At 45.7% G+C, this 14,767-nt stretch overlaps 1 protein-coding gene across 1 annotated transcript in view; it reads right to left on the bottom strand.

Moving 5' to 3' along the window:
* Window positions 1-14,565, bottom strand: part of LOC143803688 (kinesin-like protein KIF28) — a 257,314-nt gene extending 242,749 nt beyond the window's left edge. The window contains exons 1-2 of the mRNA XM_077281467.1: window positions 14,512-14,565; window positions 8,166-8,357 (exon numbers count right to left, since the gene is read on the bottom strand). Of these exons, the coding sequence (XP_077137582.1) occupies window positions 8,166-8,357; window positions 14,512-14,565 (246 nt within the window). The remainder of the gene's footprint in view (window positions 1-8,165; window positions 8,358-14,511) is intronic.
* Window positions 14,566-14,767: the final 202 nt, after the last annotated feature.

Raw genomic sequence — 14,767 nt, 5'->3', positions numbered from 1 at the left:
GGTGAGAAGCCATGCTGAACCCATTGCTCCACCATGGATGGGCAGAGACTCAGGATAGCAACCCAGCAGTCAGTCTGGTAAAATAACTGTTGACCCAAGCTGATTCACACCCTGGTCAAGATGCTCCACAAGAGACTCAACAGTTGTGGAAGGAGAAGGGCAAATTGTTTATCTACGATGGTAAGCTGTGTCGGAGGAATATCGACCCACGCACTCACGAGCTGGTCTGGCAGGTGGTAGTCCCAAGACAAGGTGCGCCAATGGTTTTGAAAGCATACCATGATGGAGCAGGACACTTCGGATGGAAAAAGTTGGAGGTCCTACTTTGTGGGAGATTCTACTGGATTGGCATGAGTAGAGCCATTGAAAAGTGGTGCCGAGAGTGTGGCCCATGCAACCTGGGCAGAAAGGACCGTGACAGCCAGAGGGCACCCCTACAGCCCACAGTCACCAAACAGCCACTTGAACTGGTCGCTTTGGATCAAGTGAAGCTAACCCCAAGCCGGTCAGGCTATGTCCATGCTTTGACAATAGTGAACGATTACTCAAGATTCCTGGTTGTCGTGCCTGTTAAGGATCAAACAGCAAAGACAGAAACCAAGGCATTCCACCAACACTTTTGTGGACCACATGGTTACCCCGAAAAGGTACTCACCGACCAAGGCCCAGCCTTTAAAGCAGAAGTGTTCCTGGAGTTCTGTAATCTGTACGGATGCAAGAAGATCTGCACAATGACGTACTACCCACAGACAAATGGCATGTGTGAGAAGATGAACCAGGTGGTAATTGACTTACTGAAGATCTTGCCCTTGGAAGAGAGAAACCTGTGGCCAGAGACATTACCGGACTTGGTAGATCTGTACAATCATATATCGGTGAATTCCATCAATTGCACTCCAGCCTATCTAATGAGAGGAAGACCTAGCAAATTACCTGATGACCTTGATATGGGAGTCCTAACACCAGAAACAACATTACCAGATGCAGATTGGGATACAGAGTGGCAGCAGAAATACCGCCAAGTACAAGAATGTGTGGAAAGAAGTCTGTCCCAGGAAAGACAGAAGCAGGAGAAAAACTATAATCAGCATGCCCCTGCAATTCCCTTGTCAACAGGTGAACAAGTTCTAAAGAGGTAAAGAATGCACAAACTTGATGATCAGTGGGAGGCAGAATCATACACCATCTTACAGTCAAATTTTGATAACACCAAGGTGTGTCTCATAAGCAAAGATGGAGGAGAAACCTTGACTACGGTATCAAGAGATCATCTGAAGGTATGCCCTGACCAACTGAGAGACAAGGAGAAAGACCAAGATAGCCCTCAACACACAGAAGAGGAGGAAAAGAGAATCTATACCGTTCTTGGAGATTTTCCCCAGTCATGGACTCAAGTACATCAGGCCATAGTGGTGCCCATTTTGACTTTTCCCCAGCTGGAAGTACCAGAAAGAGATGGAACTCAAAACCAACCTGAAGCAGAAGAGATTCTACACCAGCGGGCTCAAGCAGCAGACTTCACACCAGCAGTGGAGCAAGAGAATCCACCCCCTGCTAACGGCGAATCTGTCATGCCCACAGTGAGAAGTGCTCATAGAAAATCAGGTATACCTGTGCTACCTAGAGTCACCAGTAGCATAGCCATAAGAGAGTGCACTACACCAGTGGTAGCAAGAATAATGAATCCTGTTAGGTCACTCTCAATCCCTGTACTGCGTAGATCTACCCGTAGTACCAGAGGTCAGATACCAGCCCGTTTAAAATGGACAACAGGGTAATGGATGGTGAATTACCTACACACTTTCTTTGTAAATAGTTGGCACCTCCTAAGGTGCATCCTATTGGTTTTACCACACCCTGGCAGCATGAGTAGAACCCTGTTTATTTCCAAAGACCAGAAGAAAAACCATTTGTTGTGGCCGAAGACAAGGTCTAGATGTTTACGCCTTGCAGCCCGCCTATGGCAGCGTGAGTAGAACCCGTTTTATTTCCAAAGACCAGAAGAAAAACCGTTTGGTGTGGCCGAAGACAAGGTCTAGATGTTTACGCCTTGCAGCCCGCCTAATACCTACGTTGGTGGTTTAGAACGGGTCCCCTCATCATTATAGTTGGTGCACAAGGACACCTTGGTATCAAATTGTTTGCACTTTGACTATGCTAAAGTTTTGTACCTGTTTAACCTGTTGAAATGTATTTCAGAAATGTTTGCACATCTAACCTGTTATTGTTATGTTTTTTTCCCAGTCTGGGAGTACTGGATTTAACGGAGGAGGAATGTGGCACTCCAGGAGTTTGGGTACCACAGTGGTGTTGCTTTCCTTTCGGAGAGGGTGATGCCATGATAGGAAACGAGGAGGATCCCTTTAACAGTTAGCACATACATGCAACATGTTTCGACTCCAGGCCAGAAGGGGGAGCTCTAAACCCGGTTTCAGGGGAGCTTCCCTAGATATATTCTGGCTGGGGGAGGTGTTAGGGCAGATTGTGTAGGACAGTGAAGGAGGAAGGGGCACAGGAGAAGTGAGGAGCTGGAGGGGAACTGCGACTGGGCTCCCTCCACGCTGAAGCGCAGGAACCGGACAAAAGGAGTCCGAGACTGTATGGGACTGTATGCCCCATAGCAGAAACAGGAGGGTAGGAGATTGAAAAAGTTACTTGCCCACACCTACACCTGGAGGAACAGCAGTATACAGAGCCTGGATACACAGTAAATAGACGCACCTTACAGTGCGGCAAGGAAGGCTCCTAATCCCACCTGGCTAAGGGGATCCCTAATCGTTTCCAGGCTGCCTGGACCTCACCATCACCTGTTACCAATAACCTGGACTGTGGCTTTTCACCACCAGTAAATAGATAAAGAGACTGCAACCTTGTGTCCTCTGATTCTGTCTGGCACCACTCCATCTTTGCCTATTACACCGGGAGTCCTGGGGACCCAGCTTCACCTGTGGGAAGCCATACCATCCTTGCTGCAGTGCCATCACCCCCAGAGGACCCCTTTAAGCAGCATCGGTTATCCATGACCGAATACCACGGGTGGCGTAACGAACACTCTTTATTCAAATAACCCCTTTAAAGTCCTTTTCTTTTACTTGGACGCCCAGTGCCACGGACCGGGTCACTGCCACCTCGACCCCCCCTTTAACGACCACCGGACCCAGCCCGAGAACCCCAGGGTCCTAGTGGGCGCTCCATTTACAATATAGATTCCCTATCAATATGTCTTTGGAGTGCGGTAGGAAACCAGAGAACCCAGGGGAAACCCACGCAAACACAGGTAGAACATACAAACTCCTTGCAGATGTTGTCCTTGGTGGGATTTGAAGCCAGGTTCCCAGTGCTGTATGGCTGCAGTGCTAACCACTGAGCCCCTGTGCTGCCTCAACAAGTTACCAGTAGGAGTTTTCCCTATTAATTGCTCACCTAGGTCATTCAGATAGGTTATATCTGGTTTGCTTTGCTGCCATGTTCTGTCCATGTGTATTGTTCACTCCTTTGCCCCTTCTTTATATGCATTTTCAGTCGTATAACACACATGGTGTTAAAAACATTGGCACGTTTATTACACATATTAAATAACCTATATCGGTTATACTGCCATGCTCTTCCCATGTGTAGCATTAATTTCTTCCATTTTCATATTTTTTTGATACAGCATATCATATAATTACTGTGGTTCTAGTTTATAAAATACTCTAGTACACCGACTGAGTGACTCACCTTTAAATAGATCTTACATGTTTCTTTTTTCACTAAAAATATTTGCATGTTTCATCTTTGTGCATATTATTATGTAGGATTTCTTGATACTAACAACCAGCTGTATGGTGAATGATATACATTTTTCATTACCTACAGTAACTATACACTTAGGTTCATCTGTTGAGATGAATCCACTGAGTCATAGGTCAGGCCAAACATTTGGACCAAAGACGATGGCACAGCATCTTGGACCAAGCAACAGGCTAAGCTGGACGGCAAGCAAACAGAGTAGGACAGATCGGAAGTCAAAGAAGAATGCAGAGATGATTGCAGCCAAATGTGAATAGTCTCTAAATAATAGTTTGTAATGCTTATCGCAAAAAATGAATTAACGAGCAGGTCTTAAGAACAATAAATTCAAGTTGCAGAAACCACAGATGATTGCAGAGATGGTTTCAGCATAATGTGAATAGTCTTTAAATAACAGTTCAAAATGCTGACAGTAAATGATTGGTTAACCAGCAGGTCTGAGAAGTAATAAAGCAAGTTGTAAATATCTCCGGAGTTTGAAAAGATGTTTTAGGAACAGGATGACGTCAAACTCCAACACAAACTGCAACTGAGACCACACAGACTGAATACTCAGATATCATATGTGTGTCAAAGTGGACCTTAAAAGGCTTTGGATGATGATATCAGTGAGCTACATCAAGCAACTAGTGAAATTTGGTGTGGAGCACAACAAAGGGAGATGGCCATAGGAAAGGCAGAGAAGAACCCAACACTAGAGTCGAGGCAGGTGCATAGCATATATATTGGTGGAGTAAAAAAACATTTCAGTTCTTTTTTATCAAAGTTGTTAGAAGTAATTAATGAATAAATCTAAAAATATCTGGAAAATAAGGCGCACAATAGAGTGATACCCTATGGAGGGAGAGTAGGAAGGAGAGTGCTGGCTACGCTCACCTGATGGAGTAGTGACAGACACAACTCCTATGTAAGAATGAAGAAAATTAGCTGCTGCTGCCCTGTGGCTGGTCGATAAATCCTCCAGGAGACATTGTATCCAGTTGGATGAACACGTTAGTGTGCTGCAATACTGGAGTAAAGTAATTCTTCAGAAATGATGATGAAAATAAGTTTTTTTATTCACAATGAGTTTCAACATCGTACTGGTGTCTTTAGCAAGTGAAAAAAACACCTATGTGCTCATCCAACTGCATAGAAAAGGAATGAATTATTAGTTTTCCAGAAGAACATATTTCAGAATGATTAAACTTAACCCTGCTGTTCTGTTTAGATTTCACATACACTTGTACTGTTCCCGGTCATTTTTGACCGTCCTTATAAAATAATCATTTTTAGCTAATCTAAGTGGTTTTTTTAAACAGTTTTTGCACTATTATATTGCTTGTGAAGATGGTTGTTCAAATACCAGAAAAAAAATAAATACAAAGCTTGTTTTATATTTTTTTTATATCCAAAAGGGAACATGGTATTTTTTCGATTTTTGTAAAAATTGATTATTTTTGCAGATAAAAAAAAAATCTTGATCTAAATGTTAACTATAAGTAATAATATCAAACATTATGTAGATATACTTTTTTCAAAGGCAAAAAAAAAAAAAAAAAAAAAAAGCTTTTTTCTCTATAAAATGGCAAAAAACGTTGTTTTTTATACACATACTGTTCCCGGTCATTTTTGACCGGACCTAACAAAGTTGTGATTTGTACCTAATTCAAGTGTTATTTGATTACCTGTTGCATTGTTTTACTGTATGTGAACATGGTTTTCAATAATCAGATGAAAAATTAATTCAAAAACTTTTATTTTTTGAATCAAATAAATTAACATTTATGTACAGTGTAATACTGTACAACCAGCAAACACATGGAAAATCAGAAAATCATGATTTACAATATGAAATGTTGACAACTGAATGGAACTAGATCTATATGAACAGCAGGGTAAATAAAAACCAGTGAAATAAATTGCGCATAGCTATACTGGAAGCGAATCCGTCGGCTGTATCGCAACTTGAAAATGTTGGTATGTGTAAATCTGTTCTGACCAAAAGTAGTCAGATACATTGATAAATAGTAGTAGATGCAATATATAGTTCAAAATGAGGTGATAGCACCTTTATTTTTGTCAAAAATTGTCTGGAGAGCTGAATAAAGGCCTATCGGTCATTTTTGACCGAACAGTACAAGTGTAAAAAAAATTGTACCAAATAAAGTAAACAAAAATTTAAAAAAAAAAAAATTCCCACAGAGAGTACCCCCCTAATGACGAAAAGTCAGGGAGCCTCAAGTCTCAGAATCACACGCTGAATTTTTATAACATTATAGAATTTCAAAAACGGTCATTTTTGACCTAACAGAACAGCAGGGTTTTAAAGAATGCAAATAGACAGAGACTAATAGAATAAAGATGAAGAAATCACTCTCAGACCCTGGTGCATAAACATGTCTAAAGGTCCCTCAATCACATAAGATATAGTAATATACAGCACAGACCAAAACTTTAGACACACCTTCTCATTTAAAGATTTTTCTGTATTTTCATGACTATGAAAATTGTAAATTCACACTGAAGGCATCAAAACTATGAATTAACACATGTGGAATTATATACTTAACAAAAAAATGTGAAACAACTGAAAATGTCTTATATTCTAGGTTCCTCAAAGTAGTCACCTTTTGCTTTGATGACTGCTTTGCACACTCTTGGCATTCTCTTGATGAGCTTCAAGAGGTAGTCACCGGAAATGGTTTTCACTTCACAGGTGTGCCCTGTCAGGTTTAATAAGTGGGATTTCTTGCCTTATAAATGGGGTTGGGACCATCAGTTGTGTTGAGCAAAAGTCTGGTGGATACACAGCTGATAGTCCTACTGAATAGACTGCTAGAATTTGTATTATGGCAAGGAAAAAGCAGCTAAGTAAAGAAAAACGAGTGGCCATCATTAAGAAATGAAGGTCAGTCAGTCTGAAAAATTGGGAAAATTTTGAAAGTGTCCCCAATGCAGTTGCAAAAACCATCACGTGCTACAAAGAAACTGGCTCACATGAGGACCACCCAGGAAAGGAAGACCAAGAGTCACCTCTGCTTCTGAGGATAAGTTTATCCGAGTCACCAGCCTCAGAAATCGCAGGTTAACAGCAGCTCAGATTAGAGACCAGGTCAATGCCACACAGAGTTCTAGCAGCAGACACATCTCTACAACAACTGTTAAGAGGAGACTTTGTGCAGCAGGCCTTCATGGTAAAATAGCTGCTAGGAAACCACTGCTAAGGACAGGCAACAAGTAGAAGAGACTTGTTTGGGCAAAAGAACACAAGGAATGGACATTAGACCAGTGAAAATCTGTGCTTTGGTCTGATGAGTCCAAATTTGAGATCTTTGGTTCCAACCACCATGTCTTTGTGTGACGCAGAAAAGGTGAACGGATGGACTCTACATGCCTGGTTCCCACCGTGAAGCATGGAGGAGGAGGTGTGATGGTGTGGGGGTGCTTTGCTGGTGACACTGTTGGGGATTTATTCAAAATTGAAGGCATACTGAACCAGCATGGCTGCCACAGCATCTTGCAGCGGCATGCTATTCCATCCGGTTTGCATTTAGCTGGACCATCATTTATGGTCAACAGAACAATGACCCCAAACACACCTCCAGGCTGTGTAAGGGCTATTTGACCAAGAAGGAGAGTGATAGGGTGCTACGCCAGATGACCTGGCCTCCACAGTCGCCAGACCTGAACCCAATCGAGATGGTTTGGGGTGAGCTGGACAGCAGAGTGAAGGGAAAAGGGCCAACAAGTGCTAAGCATCTCTGGGAACTCCTTCAAGATTGTTGGAAGACCAGTTCCGTTGACTACCTCTTGAAGCTCATCAAGAGAATGCCACTTATTAAACCTGACTGGGCACACCTGTGAAGTGAAAACCATTCCTGGTGACTACCTCTTGAAGCTCATCAAGAGAATGCCAAGAGTGTGCAAAGCAGTCATCAAAGCAAAAGGTGGCTACTTTGAAGAACCTAGAATATAAGACATATTTTCAGTTGTTTTACACTTTTTTGTTAAGTATATAATTCCACATGTGTTAATTCATAGTTTTGATGCCTTCAGTGTGAATGTACAATTTTCATAGTCATGAAAATACAGAAAAATCTTTAAATGAGAAGGTGTGTCCAAACTTTTGGTCTGTACTGTAAATGGCATGGAGAGTGGTGCATTGTTAACATTTTCCTTTGTTGCCAAGTAGTTTTCATTTAAGTCTCTACAAATAAGAAAAACTCATAAACCCATCTAAGACACCAAAATGTAAGGTCACTATTAAGGACATAATGTGGCTTTTCAGACAAGCCATTTTACATGTTTAGAATGAAATAGTCAGATATTCATGACTAGAGTTGAAACATGTTCATATCTGAAATAAAAATACATATATAAAATGATATTACCTGGCCAGCGTAACTGCTTTCTTTGCCATTTGGAACTAGTGTGCCATCTTGATTCTTCAAAAATCCATTATGGGACCAGTAGGCAAGATCAAATTTAAACGTTTTTTCATGACCTGGGTTCCGTGGGTCATGAATGGTTGTGCAGTTGCCTTTCATGGAAATAACACATCTACTCCCTGCTTCCTTCTCTCTCTGGAAACAAATATTCATTAAAGTAAATATAATAACATGAAATGTACAAATAATGTCATAAAGGGTTTGTCACAAGTGGGACCTAAACATTTTACAGGTTTTTCTATTTATTTATGCACTGTAATTGTTTGAAGATCTGTGAGGGTTTGGGTCCTGAGACCTCCATCGATTTCCAAAAAGATGGCTGAGAATTGTGCAGGTCAGGGGGCAGAAGCAAACATCTCCTGCCTGAGCAAGTGCACAAGGTGGAGCATAAGGGAAATAAAAAGGATATGACTTTCTATGTGATCCATAGTCGTATTTGTGTGCATGTGCAGCGCCCCAGAGTCCTGGTCGTTGCAGTACTGTGGCTCCGCCGCTAAGGGGGGCTATGGTACGTCTGATGGCACTGAAGGAGTTCATCTGACCAGGTATCACATACACCAATACATTTCAGAGTCTGGCCTCCAGGGGGAGCTAAGGGTACTATTCATTAGGCCACTCCTCACAGTCTGGTAAAACTGGGGGCTAGGCAGGAAGTTAGGAAGAACGCTGACTGGGTTGGAACCAGGCAACACCTTTTGGCAGAGGGTGTTGTAGGGGAAGATTCGGTAGGGTCCCTGTCAGGGGTGGGATCCTGACAGAGGCCTGGCAAACAGAGAAGAAAGCTACGGGACCGCGCCTGCACTTCATAGCGGCGGTGCCCTAAGAAAGGACAAGAAGCGAGATTTATTGTGCTGAGTGAGAAACGAGATCAATGCAACAGGGAGAAATACCAGTAGGAGTCGTGCTGTTAGACCGAGGCAACATCCTATTGAGGCGTAAATAACCGGTGGCCGGAACGCCGAGGAAGTACAGAGCTCTAAGCATTACTTCAAACCAACGGCAGGGCAGAGAGCTATAGGCTGGCTGTCTCACCTACATCACCTACGCAGACATAGGGGGCAACTTGTGGAGAGGGGCGACTCTAGGGTCCCGGAAGAGCTCCGAGCCTTCCCGTCATACGGGTGCATCCTACCATAAGATCTGGGGGACGAGAAGAAGAAGAAGAACATCAGAATCGAGTTGTGAGGGAACACGAGAAACAGACACAACAGTTGTGGGGACTATCCCGTAAGCACAGCAGGGGAGGACCACAACACATAAGCGCTAGAAGGAAGGCACAGATTTCCATCTGCGAAGGGAACTCTGGAGGTGCCATCGGACTGGCCGGACTTGCGCAGCCCGGCTAACCGTATTCCGGACTGAGGACCCAGAAGCCTTCAGTAAAGAGGTAAAGAGACTGCAACCTGGTGTCCTCGTTATTTACTGCACCGCACCACCACCACCATCCACATCTATCATTGTGCGCCCCTCAGCAGGGTCACGGACCGGGTCTAGCCACCGTGACAACCCCAGAGCAGAGACTCAGAGGCCCGGTACCGGGAACCCCTTGGCCCTGTGGCAGTGGGGGCGCTACAACTTGGCGTCACGAACAGGATCTACTTAAGCCTGAAGAATCAGGTCATGTGTGCCTTGGAACTGTGATTTATTATACTTGGACTGTGACTTATTGCAAAGACTGTGTGTTGTGACTTGCCGCCAAAATCCGCCGCCATTACAGCGCTGAGGAGAGCGCAGGAGAAGAAGGGCGTGGAGTGGGCGTAGACAAGCTGGAGAGCGCGAACGACAATGGCCGCCCAGTCTAAATATTTCTGCACCGTGAGGACGTGTCCGTCAGCAGCCGAGATCCGCCTCCTGATTCTCAATGGAGGGCGGAGACAACGAAAACGAAACCGCCCACGAAGGAGAGAGCGGGAAAAGGATCAGGAAGCGACCCACGTGGAGGACGCCATGGCCAGCAGCTCGGAACCCGAATGTGGGGTGGAAGCAGAAGTCTCCCCCAACTACCCGGACGAGTACCGCAGCCAATTCTCCACGGACAGCGCTGATCTTTTGCAGGTTGAGATGGGAGACTTGATCCACCAGCTCCTTCAGCTGAATGCGAAGACCCAGGCTCCGCACCAGGTAGCGCCGGAAGGAAGTCCTCTGACATCGGACCCTGTACCACTACCAGAGTTGCTGCTGAGGCCCTTGCCGACACCGCCAGCGGAACCCGCCGCGGAGGAGGAACCTGCATTGGCTGGTGAGTCCGTCGACCCTGTCCCGCCGGCGGAGGACTTGTTAATAGGCCCCGTTGCGGCACCCCCTCTCCCTGGGACCCATAGACTCCAACGCCTGTTACCATGGGAGGAGGCAACGGGCATGGAACACCGCCTGAAGGCCCCGATCACGCCAACCACCCTGTTTTGTGAGACCCGTGCGGAGCGCACGGTATGCCGCTGGGTGAACCCAGGATCCGACCTCATGGGGTTCCCCGGGGTGAAGACACGGGAAGGGGAGATGGTGCAGGCCCTGAGCTGGGAGGAATACCAGGCCCAGCTGGAACAGCAGTGGAAGGAGAAGGAAAGGGCGTACCAGGCCGGGCTGGAGGCCTACCATCAGAAAGACCTGGCGGTCAAGGACCGGGCCCGCAAGGACCCCACCACTCACCAGGCCCCGCGCAGGCAGGGCATCATCACCACCTTCAAGCTCCGCGGAGGCTGGGGCTTCATTAAAGAGCCGGGCCTGTATGCGGAGGTGTTTGTAAACCGAAGGGATGTTGAGTCGCATCTCAGAGAGGGCCACCCAGACCGGGATCTCTACCCGGGGGATGAAGTCTCGTACACCAGGCACTTTGGGGAAAAGGGGTGGTTTGCCCTGAATGTCCGCAAGAGGCAGAACCCTGTGATACCCCCGATTAAGGTGCCAGTGAAGCTGACCCCTGTGGCAAAGGTGCCCCCTTGTGGTCAGCCCATGGTCGTTACCAGGACCACCGAGGTCACCCCCACGTGCACTATGGTCAAGACCACGACATGCAGCATTGTCACCTCCACTACCCTCGTGGCCAAGGAGGCACCTCTTCAGGTGGGTGGTGCCCGTGCTGCTCCAGAACTGAAGACAGTGAGTACGCAGACCCCCAGATGGGACAACACGTCCCCTTATGCAGTACCAGGCGGTGCGCAATACCCTAGGGGGTTGCCTCCGCCGGTGCTACCTCCTGAGTGGTTCAAGTAACTCATACACTGCAAAAATGCTTTAATGACTGTAAATAGTTCATTGTTTTTCTGTTTTGCTGCTAAAACCCGTCTAGGGTTACTCTTAAAGGGATCCCTTTGTTGACCCGGGATCCCTATTGTTTTTGTTTGTTTTCTACGTTTTGCACAAGTTATCAAAGAACTGCTGAATCATGAACAATGCATGATACAAACTCCTTGTATATAGTTTGCACCTTCTTAAAGGTGCTCTCTACTGGTTTTACATAAAAGACGGACTCTTTGCGAAGATACGGTTCTTGGAACCTGCACTGGAGTCCTTGCTGCATACGGACTTGCGGCTTGAGAAGTTGCACTACCTCATAGAGACTTGGTCCCCTCTTAAAGGGGATGTTCACATCCTGCACTTATGAACAGTGTTGACTTAAGATGTTTGAATGGCAATAATGTCTTGAAAAGAAAGTATTGATGATGTTGATATGTGAAAGTTAAATGTAACTAACTAGTTGATTGTAAGAAATGTTCAATAATGTTAATAGAAGAATGAGGACAGGAAGTGAACCCGTAGGGGTTAGTGGTGAGTCCTCTTAGGAGCCATATAGGGATGGCTCAGTGATCTTAAACTGAAAGAAAAATGATATGTTCTATACTGTGTATAGTAGTGGAAGGACAGTAGGCTCGGGCGGAAAGGAGCGGTCCTGTAACAGAAAGGAGAGGCAGTAGGTCTGGAGCAGTTAGGACAGGCGGTCCTGCAGACGTAAAGTAGGAGAATGCATAAACGTTAATTAGCCTTATATGTGATATAAGAAGGTCTTTAGTGGATTTAGCGAGTACGTCCTTAAAGGCAAAGTTGGATTGTTGTTCAAAATTTTGCACTTAGTAGAATACCCGGTTGGGTAAGCAAAGTTATTTATAGTAAAGTTATTTAAAAAGTATTTAACCATGTTTGTAACGTTCAAGTGTCCTCACCTCCCATAAAGGGAAGCTCTGTTACAAAGTTGATTTGTACTTGCATTTTCAAAATTGTATGTCTTTTTGCTGACATGTATTGTTGTTTTTTTCCCAGTCCAGGAGTACTGGATTTAACCGGGGGGGAGTGCAGCGCCCCAGAGTCCTGGTCGTTGCAGTACTGTGGCTCCGCCGCTAAGGGGGGCTATGGTACGTCTGATGGCACTGAAGGAGTTCATCTGACCAGGTATCACATACACCAATACATTTCACAGTCTGGCCTCCAGGGGGAGCTAACGGTACTATTCATTAGGCCACTCCTCACAGTCTGGTAAAACTGGGGGTTAGGCAGGAAGTTAGGAAGAACGCTAACTGGGTTGGAACCAGGCAACACCTTGTGGCAGAGGGTGTTGTAGGGGAAGATTCGGTAGGGTCCCTGTCAGGGGTGGGATCCTGACAGAGGCCTGGCAAACAGAGAAGAAAGCTACGGGACCGCGCCTGCACTTCATAGCGGCGGTGCCCTAAGAAAGGACAAGAAGCGAGATTTATTGTGCTGAGTGAGAAACGAGATCAATGCAACAGGGAGAAATACCAGTAGGAGTCGTGCTGTTAGACCGAGGCAACATCCTACTGAGGCGTAAATAACCGGTGGCTGGAACGCCGAGGAAGTACAGAGCTCTAAGCATTACTTCAAACCAACGGCAGGGCAGAGAGCTATAGGCTGGCTGTCTCACCTACATCACCTACGCAGACATAGGGGGCAACTTGTGGAGAGGGGCGACTCTAGGGTCCCGGAAGAGCTCCGAGCCTTCCCGTCATACGGGTGCGTCCTACCATAAGATCTGGGGGACGAGAAGAAGAAGAAGAACATCAGAATCGAGTTGTGAGGGAACACGAGAAACAGACAACAGTTGTGGGGACTATCCCGTAAGCACAGCAGGGGAGGACCACAACACATAAGTGCTAGAAGGAAGGCACAGATTTCCACCTGCGAAGGGAACTCTGGAGGTGCCATCGGACCGGCCGGACTTGCGCAGCCCGGCTAACCGTATTCCGGACTGAGGACCCAGAAGCCTTCAGTAAAGAGGTAAAGAGACTGCAACCTGGTGTCCTCGTTATTTACTGCACCGCACCACCACCACCACCACCATCCACATCTATCATTGTGCGCCCCTCAGCAGGGTCACGGACCGGGTCTAGCCACCGTGACAACCCCAGAGCAGAGACTCAGAGGCCCGGTACCGGGTACCCCTCGGCCCTGCGGCAGTGGGGGCGCTACACATGCTCCTGACTCCTGAGCTGCTGATCTCTCTTTTGAGTTATCACTGAGTGTCTCAGGACCTATCCTGATCTGCAGGCAATAAACAACTAAAATCACATGAAAGCTTGACCATAAAAGACAGCACTGGTTAAGAGGGACTAGAAGAATGCAACTAATCTTTGCATAATATGTATGCCCAGCCCTTTGAAGTCTCTTGTTTACCCAGTCCTCAACCAAGAGATAAATATCTGGAAAAGGCTTGAAGGGGTTGTCCAGTCTTCTGATAAAAGTCTGCAGCCACTTTCTGTGATTGTAGACTTCTGAATCCTGACAGTGTTTGTTCACCAGTATTGCTGACGAGAGCAGGCAGTCAGGAGCTGTGAATCCTGACAGTGTGTGCACCGCATGCTGGCAAAGTTTAGTAGACTGCAGTCACTCTTGACTTCAGATTTTTATCAGAAGACTGAACAACCCGTTTAAGGCAACATTCACATTGGACTACTAAGCTGACTTTGAGGGAGAGGAGGATTCAACTTGTTGGATTTCAATGTCCAATAATATTTTCTTCTCCAGACATAAGCTGATCGAGAAGCACCTGTCTTATAGAGATCATCGGAGCAGTAGGATGAGCCATGCATTCCTATGTTTGGGATGTTGGGTGAGGTAGTCGACCATATTCAGAAAACATGCATCTTTGGATAAGGAGGGGGAGGCTTCTGGGAGAATGGGGCCGACAGCTATCAGCTGTCATAGACCATACACAGCCTTGTGTCTTGTAGTTATCACCATTGCCAAAATAGGATCCCAACAATCTTCAATACAATGTCGGTGCCACACATACTCCCCAATAGAGAAAATGTATGTCAAAATAAGATCACACAGTTGTCCTCACCTTATTGAAAGGCCTCACCCGCACAGCCACTTTCACACTATCGTAATTTGGCATATTTCACAAACTGCCAATAACTGGAACTGGATTAAGTAGAGTAAAATAAGCGAGAGGTAAAGAAGGGCTGAAACCGCTGCAATGAACGCTGTCGCTTTTCTCCTCTAGACCTCGCACTGAATTATTCAGCAATGGTTTCATCTAACCGGTGGTATCACTTTATACCTCATGCTGCTGTCACTTTCTTTATTCATGTGCAATT

The sequence above is a fragment of the Ranitomeya variabilis genome, chromosome 2 (genome assembly GCF_051348905.1).
Source record: "Ranitomeya variabilis isolate aRanVar5 chromosome 2, aRanVar5.hap1, whole genome shotgun sequence".
NCBI classification, from domain to species: domain Eukaryota; kingdom Metazoa; phylum Chordata; class Amphibia; order Anura; family Dendrobatidae; genus Ranitomeya; species Ranitomeya variabilis.
Note: the sequence above shows the minus strand (reverse complement) of the source record. Positions and strands in the feature narration are given on the sequence as shown.